The sequence below is a fragment of the Dipodomys merriami genome, unplaced genomic scaffold (genome assembly GCF_024711535.1).
Source record: "Dipodomys merriami isolate MVZ:Mamm:240054 unplaced genomic scaffold, mDipMer1.0.p SCAF_346, whole genome shotgun sequence".
In the NCBI taxonomy this organism is placed as follows: Eukaryota; Metazoa; Chordata; class Mammalia; order Rodentia; family Heteromyidae; genus Dipodomys; species Dipodomys merriami.
Genome location: NW_027205004.1, coordinates 490,746 through 503,305, shown reverse-complemented (window position 1 = coordinate 503,305; position 12,560 = coordinate 490,746). Strand labels below are relative to the sequence as shown.

Sequence of the window (12,560 nt, the reverse complement as noted above, 5' to 3'; positions counted from 1 at the left end):
GAGAAAGAAAATACAGCACCTCTGATGTACAGTTAGATTAAGTATCCTACAGAAATAAAATAAATTGTGGACTCACAACAGTAAAAATTCAAGTTAGTCAATCTATATATAATATTAGGTACTTAGTTCAACTGACAATATTCTCCAGAGTGTTGAGGCTCCTCTATGTCAAATGGTGATCCATGGAGAGCTAAACAATTCTTGAGTCCATGATTCTAGTTTTTAATGAGTACTTATGTGGCTCTTCACATGAACCTTCTGATTTAGACTGGCAGTGAATAAATCTTATATAGACTTATGGTCAACTAAGAACATTAATCAAAAAGAACCAATTTAGGGGCTGGAGATGTAGCTCAGAGGTAGAACACTTGCCTAGAATATGTGAGGCAAGGATTCCTCTCCCCCTGACAAAAAGGTAATTTCAAATGGAGTCACTTGCTTTTTTTTTTTTTTTTTAATGCTAGTCCTGGAGCTAGAACTCAGGGCCTGGTCACTGTCCCTGAGCTTCTTTTGCTCAAGGCTAGTACTCTACCACTTGAGGCACAACTCCACTTCTGGCTTTTTGGTGGTTAATTGGAGATAAGAGTCTCATGTACTTTTCCTGCCTGGTTTGGCTTCAAACCATGATCCCCAGATCTTAGCCTCCTGAGTAGCTAGGATTACAGGTATAAGTCACCAGCACCTGGCTTTGCTTTCTCTTTATTTTAAATTAGGTGTGGATGCAAAGTGTGCCCTAGAGCAGTGCTTCCCAAAAGCATTTTCTATAATAATGACTAAATTTTTAATTTTTTAACTGCTTGTGGGTACTGTTCAGATTGGGCAGAATTCAACTGTTTTAATTGTTCAATCATTAACATCAGGATAGATAGATAGATATTGGCATTGGAAGGGGCAGGTACCCTACCTCTTGAGCCATGCCTCTAGCCCCTTTTTGCATTGGTTATTTTCAAGGTAAGCGCTCATAGTATGCCCAGGCCAACCTCAGCTATGATACTCCTCCTTCTGCCTCCCCATGTCACTGAGGGTTACTGGCATGGACCACTGTGCCCAGCCACTGTGCTTCCATTGAGATGAACCTTAAGAATTTATATATCAATCCCAGCGCAGGTGGCTCATGCCTGTAATCCTAGCTACTCAGGAGGCTGAGATCTGAGGATCGGCAAGAAAGCACAGTAATTCCATTTTTACCTCAAGTGGCTAAGATTATAGGCTTGAGCCACTTTAACCTGGCTAAATTATATATTAAGGGGAGAAGGTTTCCTACAGAGGAAAAGAAACATTGTGGTCTATTGTTATTGTGTAAGTTTGTAGTTTTTTTAGACTTCTGGAAAATAAGGTAGAGAGTAATAGAATTACTAATTGCAAATAATATTTCAAGTAGACTCAAACTTTGACTACAGGTTTGGTAAAAAAATTATTACTCAACTGATGTATTTACTTTTTACATAGTTATAAAATTTATTAAATAAGATTTATTCATGGTAACAAATTCAGTAATCCCCAGGTGGATAAAGTAAAATGAGGATGTCCACTACACTATATCTAGTGAAATTCCCATCCTCCAAAGAATTACAAGTTAAAGAGGATCTTTCCTGACTTAGAAACCAAAAAAGCTTCTCAGGCCACATCACCTTTAAGGGTAAAGTAGGAAGTCACATTTCTATACTCTGGTTCTTGCAAATATCAAGTCAGAATTCACTGGATGTTGTTTGAGGCAATATTTGGACATCACAATGGCCAACGTGTTGGGAAAGTGAAAAAGGAAGTTTTTTGTGGTTTTTGTTATAATCAGATGAGAAATCTTGGAATGAAAGATCTTCATATAGTTAAGAGGCTGAACTCTACAGCACAAAACTTGAAATACAGAAAGGATAAATAAGATTAATGACATTTAAACTGTTCCCATGTTTTCAATCCTTTACATCATGTTCATTTTGGTTATTTTAGGCTTCTTTGAGCTTTATAATATAAAAAGCACTTGCTAAAGTTAAGGTTTATGACCATGATCACAAATGGATACATTGTTCTTTATCCTGTAGTGGGTTTTTTTTTGTTTTGTTTTGTTTTTGGGTCCGGTCGTGGGGTCTGAACTCTGGGCCTGGGCACTGTCCCTCAGCTCAAGGCTAACGCTCTACCACTTGAGCCACAGTGCCACTTCTGGCTTTTTTCTTTTTCCTTATGTGGTGCTGAGGAATTGAACCCAGGGCCTCATGCATGCAAGGCAAGTGCTCTACCACTGAGCCACCTTCCCAGCCCCTGTTTTTGTTTGTTTTTAACTGTTGCCAGCTACCATAATCTACATGAATATGGGCTGGACATAACTCACATACATATGGATTACATATAGATACCTATATATTTCCTGAATTAAAAAACCACCATGTGAATGATGAATATTTTCCTTGAGTTTCCATATGAATTTTCCCTTGAGGGAAAAAAATATTGAAAGTGCCTTGTTTATAGTATCTTTACAATAAAAAAAAAATGGAGAGGAAAAAAAAAAAAAAAAAGAAAGTGCCTTGTTAAATTTCCACATGGCATGAACTTTCCACATGGCCCTAATACCAGACTTGGCCTACAAAAAGTTGGAATGCAGTTAATACACTGTGCTTCTGTTTCCTAGCAGATCTGTGACTCAGAATCCTATGTGTCAGTCTGTCTCAACTTGCCTAAAGGACCTAAGGACAAGGGAGGATCACTGGTGAATGTGTGAATTTGGACTAAATATCCTGGTCTAACTTGAACAGCAGCTTGTGTTTTAAACTCTAAGCTAGCTCTTTGAATCTTCTGTCAAAACAATCTTCCCCCAAAACAAAACAAGTTGTATTTTAAGGAGTAAGAGTCCCACTCTAGAACATACATGAAAATTAAATACTGTCTTTATCTGTTATCAAATGGGGAAAATAAGCTCTAGTTCATAGCAATATGGGAAAGTTTTAGATTCTATGGAAAATGAAAATGTTGCTTGAAACTTTGCGTGAACAATGAGACTTGAGAGTATTCCAGGCACTTTTGAAGCTTAACTGGTTGATTATGTCTATTAATGGTCTGGTAGTAGATGTTATTAGTCTTCCCCTGTATTGGGATGCAAGATAGCAGGAGTTATCCTGACTATTCTGGTACTTGCAACATAGACTTAACCACACTAATCAGTTCATGAAACTCTGTGTTCTGAAAGTGACCTCGATCAGAAAACTTGTATAATTTGGCATCCAACTTATCTGCCACTTCTTGTTGTTCTGTCCATGGAAGAAAAGGGTCATCAGTGGAGCCAAACTGCACAATGTGAGAGCAGTTGGTCTTGATCTTTTCCCACTGCCAGGGGCGGTTGAAGTATCCTACACAGAGGAGAAAAAACTATCAATGTCATGAATAACATTTTAGATATTTGGAAATACTTAGTGAAGACCATTACAGACACAGAAAATCAAAGCCTACATGAATTAGAAGTATTATTTTGTTTTCAGATCTGTAGGAATAAATACCAAGGTACTTGTGAAAAATGAGTAAAAATTTCAAACAAAACCAGCTATCTAGGATTTAGACTTTAAGTTGAAAAGAGGTCTGCAATCTCTCAGTGTACCCAACTTAAATCAAAAGTGTGTGGTTCTGGCCCAGCTTAAACAGCAACTCATGTTTGAGCTTCAGGCCAGCACTTTGGACTTTTTGTCTTGTTTTCTTTTTTTTTTTAAAGACTTGCTGACTTCTTTCTTTTTGCTTATGTGGTGCTGAGGAATCGAACCCAGGGGCCTCAGGCATGCAAGGCAAGTGCTCTACCACTGAGCCACCTTCCCAGCTCATTGTCTTGTTTTCTTTCCTTGATAAAACCAATTTTATTTTACAGAATAAAACATGTCAAAACCTAACTAGTTTTAATCTGGACTGAGAATCAGTAAATTTAGGTTTCATTTGTCATTGTGTTTCAATAAATTGAGTGTCCTCTGCAATTCTTTCTCATATGCTAATGTTTTTGAAAAGCTTATCTGAAAAATAATAACTCTTAGAAACTGAATAGACAGCTGTATGTGTAGCGGAAGTTTTTCTAGATATTTGATCTCAGACTTACCACTTGCACGCTCATTTTCATCCCCCAAGTCAGATGTGTATGCAGACACCAATACAATAGCATATACTTGATGCGTCTCTGCATACCTGGAGAAGAAAATGTAATGTAAAATGTTACATCTACACAACAAATTATAAACTGCTTTAAAACTCATCATTTTAGAGCTGAGCACCAGTGGCTCACACTTGTAACCCTAGCTACTAAGGAGGCTGAGATCTGAGGATCACAGTTCAAAGCCAGCCCGGGCAGGAAAGCCCGTGAGACTCTTCTCTCCATTAAACCACCAGAAAACCAGAAGTGGCACTGTGGCTCAAGTGGTAGAGCACTAGCCTTGAGCTGAAGAGCTGAAGGACAACACCCAGGCCTAGAGCTCAAGCCACATGACCAACAACAACAAAAACATCATTTTAGACTCACTATAGCATGTATCTTCTACAAAGCTCCCATGTAACTGCAGTATTACTATCCTCAACATGTTTGATGGTGATATAGCAAAATTATCATTTATCTCTGCTTGTACCAAAAATGTCCTTGAAAACTTCTTCACTGGGCTTTAAAACCTGATATGGCTCAAGTGATAGAGTGCTTGCCTCCCTGAATTCAAAACCCAGTATAATCCAAACAGAAAACAAACCTATAAAACTGGCAATCCTGGGCTGGGAAGGTGGCTCAGTTGTAGAGCGCTTGCCTTGCATGCATGAGGCCCTGGGTTCAATTCCTCAGCACCACATAAGCAAAAAAAAAAAAAAAGCCGGAAGTGGCGCTGTGGCTCAGGCGGTAGAGCGCTAGCCTTGAGCTGAAGAGCTGAGGGATAGTGCCCAGGCTCAGAGTTCAGGCCCCATGACCGAACCCCAAAAAAACAAATAAAAAAAATACCCACCAGAGGGGCTGGGAAGGTGGCTCAGTGGTAGAGCGCTTGCCTTGCATGCATGAGGCCCTGGGTTCGATTCGTCAGCACCACATAAGCAAAAAGAAAAAAGCCAGAAGTGGTGCTGTGGCTCAAGTGTAGAGCACTAGCCTTGAGCTGAAGAGCTCAGGGACAGCGCCTAGACCCAGAGTTCAGGCCCCACAACTGGCAAAAAAAAAACCCACACCAGGAGGGGGGATGCTGGGAAGGGATGTGAAGGGTGAACCAAAGGAGGAGGCTGCAATGCTTGGTAAGAAATGTACGCATTATCCTGCCCATGTAATTGTAACCCCTCTGTACAGTATGTTCACAAATAAAATTAAATTAAATTAAAAAAAAACCCACACCAGTTGAATGTAAACTAATACAACCACTCTGGAAAGCAGTCTGGATGTTCCTCAGAAAACTAAACATAGACATACACTATTACCCAGCCATATCACTCCTAGGCATCTACTCTGAACAACAGGATCCAGGATCCAGGGACACCTGTTCATTGCTGCACTGTTCACAATAGCCAAGATATGGAAACAACCCCAAAATTGTGGTACCTATATACAGTGGAATTTTACACAGCTATTAGAAAGGATAAAATAATGGCATTTGCAGGGAACTGAATGGAACTAGAACAAATCATTTTGAGCAAGATAAACGAGGATCAGAGAGACAAATGGCACATGGTCTCCCTGATATGTGGATGTTAGACTCAAAACACAATGAGATATGACAAAGTAAACAAGATACCCATACACAGTAAAACCAAAAGAGGTTTTTATAGTACCCAAGGACCTCATCATAGATGCATAAAATAACATATAGACTGAAAAGAAGACCAAAGACAAGGAAACAAAGACCTCTTCTTAATTTGTCGTATCATTTTTAGATGACTCTAAGTTCTTTACCTCATATATGGTGGATACATATGCACATCTGGGGGAAGTTAGGAGGAGGGCACAGAGGAAAACTGGTGAAAAAATACAGCAGAACTCATCTGCACTGGACATTGATGAAAGTGAACTAAGCAATTCAAGGGCAGTGATGGGAGGGAGGGAATGAGAGAAAAAGAGGAAACAGCTGACACTAAGCAAAAGGAAAGAAATGAACATATCACCAGATTTGAAAGAAATAGTTTTATAAAAGCTCATAGAGTTCATAAGCTTTGTAGATTAAGATAATGATGATTATCATTGTAAAGGTTAAAATGTGTTTGTAACTTTAGCTAACTATACCACAGTACCATGAAATTTATGTAATCACTTAATCTCAATAAAGAAATATTTAGAGAGAAAAAAAGTGGAGATAGGAGATGCTGTTACTGTTTATCACCTGGGATTGACTTGTATTTCCTCATGTTTCTTAAACAAATACTTTATAAGAAATCTCTTTAATATAATTTTAAATATTTACTGGATGCCACTGGCTCATACCTGTAATCCTAGCTATTTGGAAGGCTAAGATCTGGAGGATTTTTATTTGAAGGTGACCTGGGCAGAAAGGTCTACAAGGGCTTGGTGCTATTGACTCATGCTTATAATCTTAGCTACTCAAGAAGCCGAGATAAGGATTGAAGTCATCATAGGCAGTACTGTCCATGAGACTCATTTCCAATTAACCCCCAAAAGCCAGAAGTAGAGATATGGATCCAGTATAGAGCACTAGCATTGAGCAAAAAACCTCAGGGATAGTGCTTAGACCTTCAAACCACAAGACCAACACCAAAAAAACTCACTAGATACGACACTGAAAATTCACTATACAAATTGTGGGTTGGGATGGGGGGGGAGGGGGAACTCGGAGAGAGCAAAGGAAGGGGTGACATTGTCCAAAAAGAAATGTACACTTTATCTGATTTGTGTAACTGTAATCCCTCTATAATCACCTTTATAATAACAATTACAAAAAAACACCCACCAGCACTATACATTGCCCCTCCACCCACTGTCCTGAAGCATGAATTCAGGACCTGGGCACTGTCCTTGAGCTTCTTTTGCTCAAGGCTAGCATTCTACCACTTGAGCCATAGCACCACTTCTGGCTTTTTCTATTTATTTTTTTTTAATTTTTGTTTTTTTATTGTGAAAATACTGTACAGAGGGGTTATAATTACGTGGGCAAGATAATGAGTACATTTCTTATCAAGCATTGTAGCCTCCTCCTTTGTTTCCCCTTCCCATCCCTTCCTATCCTCCCCCGACCCCTCCATCCAATCCTCCCCACTTACCTCCTCCCCCCCCCCAACCCTGGCTTTTTCTATTTATGTAGTACTGAGGAATCAAGCCCAGGGCTTCATGTATGCTAGGCAAGCCATATTCTCAGCTCTAGCACTAAACATTGTAATGACAGTTTCCCCTTGCTAAATAATAGGTCATCCAGGGTAGTCCTCAGTGAGTATGTCACATTCCTGTTTCCTAACATCCATACACAGACAATTTTGGCACACATTTTTCTCCTTGTCTCTCTTAGATATCAGTTCTTAGATGACTGTTGACAATCCTACAATAAATTCAAGGACCTTTAAAACAAAGTACATATTACCAGGCTTAAGAAAAATTCAGCTAGTCTGGATTAGGACAGATTTCAACATTAAAGGGATCTCTCATATGAACATACCATAATTTGGCAGCTCTATACCAAAAACATTATTATTCCCATAGCTTTGCCCAGAGACGATTCCCTAACACAAGATATCCTGACTGACCACTTAGGATAAGCAGTTATACAAATAAAAACTCATTGTCATCTAGCCTAGGAAACAGAAAAGAAGCCCAATCCAGATAGGCTTACTCAGCCAGGTGAGTCCCTAACCTTTCATGCTAATGAAGAAGATGTGATGTTCTAATGGAGAGCATCAGGAATGTGTCCAGGAACCTCAAGGACTGTGTTAGGGGTGGGGTGGTTACAAGTAGCAGGGGAGAGCAGCTCCCATCCTCTATCCAGTATTACTGAGCATCTCTCATATGCCAGGCTCTCATCTAAGCACTGGATTTTCAGTGTCAATGAACAAAGTCCCACATTCACAAAGCCTCCATGCTATTGATGAGACAGACAAGAAATAAATAGGATGTCAGAGTATTAAAAATGCTATAGGTAATACGATATAAATGAAAGAGAGCAAGCAGAGGCTGCTGTTTTATGTAGAATGGTTAGGCAAGAGGACACTGAAGCAAAGACTTAAGAAAGCTCAGAGCAGGATATAGTAGGTATGTACTAGACATGTTCTGGGAACTACAATGAGGTCAGTAAGTCAGGCTGGGAGGACAGAAGGAGAGAGGCGGAGACACAAGACTGGAGTGACAAGAAGCTGCAGGGGTTTGGGGCCACTTAGATTTTAAAGGATCACTGCTTCCCAGGAAGGTAATATATATTTCAATTCACTAACCAAACAAGGAAGAAGTAAGAGATTATGCTCTACTTTGGTGAGACAGCACTATTTTCTCTGCAACGAAAACTTAAGGTATTCGGTTATTTCCTAAGCAAGATGGCTGGAGCCCATGAAAGGGTAGCAGTTCAATAAGAATCACACCTCATGGCTGCAATGGCCCCGGAACTGTGGCCTATAATGATGGTCTTTTCATCACACTGCAGCTCCGTCTCCATGAAGGGCAGCCAGATGCACTCTCGAGCGGTAACTGTGGTTCAGGATAAAGAAAGTCTGTCATTTGATATGGGTAGCCTCCATGTAATGCTACCCCACCTTTCTAACAGATGACCATTCAGCAGCTCACAACTTCTAAAATGTGCAAGCACAATGGGAGATGGGTTGTTTTTAACAGAGCCTGGGATTTGTGAATTATTGGTTGCAAGCTTTAAAAAGCTGTTTTTCAGATAGTCCTAATTGATTTCAAATTTTCAATCCTCTTACCTAAGCCCTCACTCAGTGCTGGAATTACAAGTGTATGACACCACACCTGGCCTCAACTCTAAAGCTTTCATGTAAATATTCTTGAAAATATTTACAATTTCAGGTACATATTCATTCTTTCCTGAAGCAGCTCAGAAGCATATCCAAAACAAAAGGTGTAATGTTTCATGTTTTAAAATATTAGGTTCTCAAATAGAGTCTATAAAGTTTAAGCATATCTCTGTTTCAAATGGAACAACCATAAATTCTGCCTGCAAATGTATACTTAAGAGCAAAAAAAGCCAAGTTGTTTGCAAAGTTCAAAATTAAATGTTATTGGGCTGGGAAGGTGGCTCAGTGGTAGAGCACTTGCCTTGCATGCCTGAGGCCCTGGGTTCGATTCGTCAGCACCACATAAGCAAAATGAAAAAAGCCGGAAGTGGTGCTGTGGCTCAAGTGGTAGAGCGCTAGCCTTGAGCTGAAGAGCTGAGGGACAGCGCCCAGGCCCAGAGTTCAGGCCCCACAACTGGACCCCCCCCCCAAAAAAATTAAATGTTATCAAACTCTGTTGCTTTTAATATTCTTTACTAGAATTTTCCTTTTTTTTTTTTTTTTGGTTTATGCCCTCCTCCCCAATCTACTTGCCTTATTCATTCTTAGGTATATATTTATCTTTGGGTTCTCTACAATTTTCCTGTTCTCTAATCATTTAGAGGAGGAAAAAAAAAAAAAAAGATGAGACCAAAACCCAACAAAATAAGGCTATTTAAAACAAGTTTAAAACTTACTTGGGTCAGGCATGTTTTTAGCCAAACACTGGAAACCAGGTATCTATGATATGAGGGGGGAAAAAAAGGCTATAATAAAGAGCTTAATTGCAACTAAAACTTTGCTAATAAAAATTTGACACTTGATTTGTCCTTATCAATTCACAGTTTGCTTACAGTATGAAAGGAGGTAGGTTAAGTGCTATACAATTACAAGGGAACATATAATCTCTCTTCATAAAGTCCATCTGTAGTTTTCTATGTAGCCCATTCTGTAGACCTCTACAGAGACTTGTATCTACATTTGCACATGGGTATTTTTCTTGAAAGCACCTGTTTGTAGACAAGGCAAAAGTGAATGTGTTCTAGATAGACTGACTTAGAGCCAAACACTGAATTCCAGACATATAAAACAATACAGAAACATGATAGAGAAGTTAGACATCCCATTCTCTAGGACAGCTCCAGCCCTGATCTTTTGGTTTGTAGCTCTGTTCATAGAGTTCAGCCACCACCCTGAAATTCTATTCCAGAGACCTACTATTCTATTGAATGTATTTACGCTTCCTGAAATTCTATTCTAGAGGTCAAGCCGGGAAATAGTTTTACTGTTGGATTATGGAAGAGGTTCTTTGTTTTGTCAAGATTCCCAAGGCAACTTAAAATATACTAGCATTTTTATAAGGTTCACATAGGAGCCAAATTAAATGACGTACTGCCTAAAGGGCATACATAAGAGTTGTAAAACTATTTTAATTTAAAAAATAAGCAAACGAGGCATTTCAAGGTGGAATGAAAATGGAATGGGAGACATAGTCATCCAGAAAATATTGGGAATGTTCTAGAATTTAGTCTGGGCCAGGGATATAGCTCAGTGAAATAGTGCCTGCAAGCCTGAGGTTCTGGGTTTGATTTCCAGTACAAGGGAAACTTTTTGTTTTGTTTTGTTTTGAAGTTGGGTGATTTGTTACATTAGCTTCATACATAATCTACACATATTACATACAACCTTTGTACAATATTATGTGCTTCATATTTAGAAAACAGAAAGCAGGAAGAAATGAAGAGGGATGTAAAATTATTTGGGAAGTCCCAAATCAGAACTGGCAGCAGATAGGGGGAAGGGTGGGGACTCATTACTGTAGTTCTAAAAAGGGTGTGTTTGTTCGTTGTCTAACAACAGAGTTCTCAAGAGTAGTCTTCTAGGCATTTTCTCAATCAAAGTCCTGGCCCCTAGATCTAGTCTTTAGGAGAAGGTGGCGGAAAAGAGGAATGGAAACATAGGTCTCTGCTGGAGGTGGACAGACACATGTGCTAACTTCGTTCTTGAGTATTCCTCCTCATCGCCCCCCCCCCCCCCCCCACGGCTCCAAGCCAACTTCCCAGAGCCGTGAGGCCTGCATCTCTTACCTGCTCCAGCCTCTTTTTCACCCAGCCGTACCAGCCGTGGGTGGCCACATCCCCACCTCCGTTCCCGGGAACAATCACTGCCTTGCTAGGAGAAGCCATAGTGTAGAATCCACAGCAGCAGGTCTTGCGCTGCTGGGAGCCAAGATTGCATCCGGCCAGGAGCCTGCACTGAGGTCTTCTGGGAATTGTAGTTCTAGAAATGTAGTTCTTTCTTTACCCTAACTAGTGCTCCATTTAAGACAGGCAGTGACAGGTTCAGAATGTGTTATCTCTTAAATATTCTATAAGAAAAGGTGTTTTTAGTTGGGCTCTGGTGGCTCATGCCTGTAATCCTAGCTACTCAGGAGGCTGAGATCTGAGAATCTCAGTTTAAAGTCAGCCCAGGCAGGAAAATCCCTGAGACTCATCTCCAATTAACCATGACACAACTGCAAGTGGAGCTGTGGCTCAAAGGGGTAGAGCACTAGCCTTGAGCAAAAGAGCTCATGGTACAGAGGCAACGTCCTGAGTTCAAGCCCCACAGCCAACAAAACAAAAAAGATCTTTTACAAGCATGCAGAATATAAGCATTTTATAACTTAGGGACTCCTTAAATCCATGTTATTTTTTCCTTCTGATTTCTAGTAGTTGGTTGTTTTTTTTTAGCTGAATCAGCCGTGGTTGCTCCATTTTATTGCTATAAATGTTGTCTTTATAAATGTTCTCATCTTCCCTGTAGGGCACATAGGTAGCATCCATCCTTAAACCAATTTAGAGCCTAGGGAAACTTTGAAACAAATAAAATTATTTGCCTATTAGAATATGGCAGTCCTGAAATCATGGGTCTGTCTTACATAAAAGTTTATTTAACAGAGTTGGACAGAAATGTGCCATACAGAAAAGTAAGTCTTTTTTGTGGGGTGTGGGTACTAGAGGCTTGAATTCCATCTCCTCCAGCTCTCCATCAACTTTTTCACTCACAGCTGGTGCTCTACCATGCCTCTATTTCTAGCTTTTTGCTGTTAATTGGAGATAAGAGTCTTAAGGATTTGTCTACCCAGGCTGGCTTTGAACCCAGGTCTTCAGATCTCAGCCTATAATCAGATAGAATTATGTGTGTCACTAGTACCTGCATTAGGAAAGTGCTTGCTTGGTTCCTTCCTTTTCTCTCTTTCTTTTTCTCCTTTTCTTCCTTCCCTTCCATTCTTTCTTTCCTTTTGTTCTTTTCTTTTTTCCTTCCTTCTTTCCTTTTTTCCCTCCCTCCCTTCCTTTCTTTCTTGTGTGTGCTAGTATCCGGGGCTTGATCTCTGGGACTGGGCACGGTCCCAGAGCTCTTTTGCTCAACACTGATGTGTGGCTCCACTTCTGGCTTTTTGTGGTTAATTGAAGATAAGAATCTCCAAGAAGCGGCACTGGTCGCTCACGCATGTAATCCTAGCTACTCAGGAGGCTGAGATCTGAGGATCGCGGTTCAAAGCCAGCCTGGGCAGGAAAGACTGTGAGACTCCTATCTCCAATAAACCACCAGAAAACTGGAAGTGGTGCTATAGCTCAAGTGGTAGAGCACTCACCTTGAGCTGAAGAGCTGAG

General features: G+C 40.1%; 1 protein-coding gene across 1 annotated transcript; it reads right to left on the bottom strand.

Annotated features, from left to right (window-relative positions):
* Nucleotides 1–1,932: 1,932 nt before the first annotated feature.
* Nucleotides 1,933–12,385, bottom strand: LOC138803700 (putative hydrolase RBBP9). The gene is made up of 5 exons (XM_069987762.1): nt 10,992–12,385; nt 9,603–9,645; nt 8,497–8,602; nt 4,067–4,152; nt 1,933–3,338 (listed from the first exon to the last, which is right to left on the bottom strand). The coding sequence occupies exons 1-5, from the start codon at nt 11,088–11,090 to the stop codon at nt 3,112–3,114; spliced, it is 561 nt and encodes a 186-aa protein (XP_069843863.1). The 5' UTR covers nt 11,091–12,385; the 3' UTR covers nt 1,933–3,111.
* Nucleotides 12,386–12,560: the final 175 nt, after the last annotated feature.

Coding starts and splice junctions, on each gene's coding strand:
- LOC138803700 (XM_069987762.1), bottom strand. CDS start 11,090: ATGGCTTCTCCTAGCAAGGCAGTGATTGTTCCCGGGAACGGAGGTGGG. Junction 4,153..8,496: donor GGGGCCATTGCAGCCATGAG/GTGTGATTCTTA, acceptor TTTCTTCTCCAG/GTATGCAGAGACGCATCAAG. Junction 3,339..4,066: donor TGAAAATGAGCGTGCAAGTG/GTAAGTCTGAGA, acceptor TCCTCTGTGTAG/GATACTTCAACCGCCCCTGG.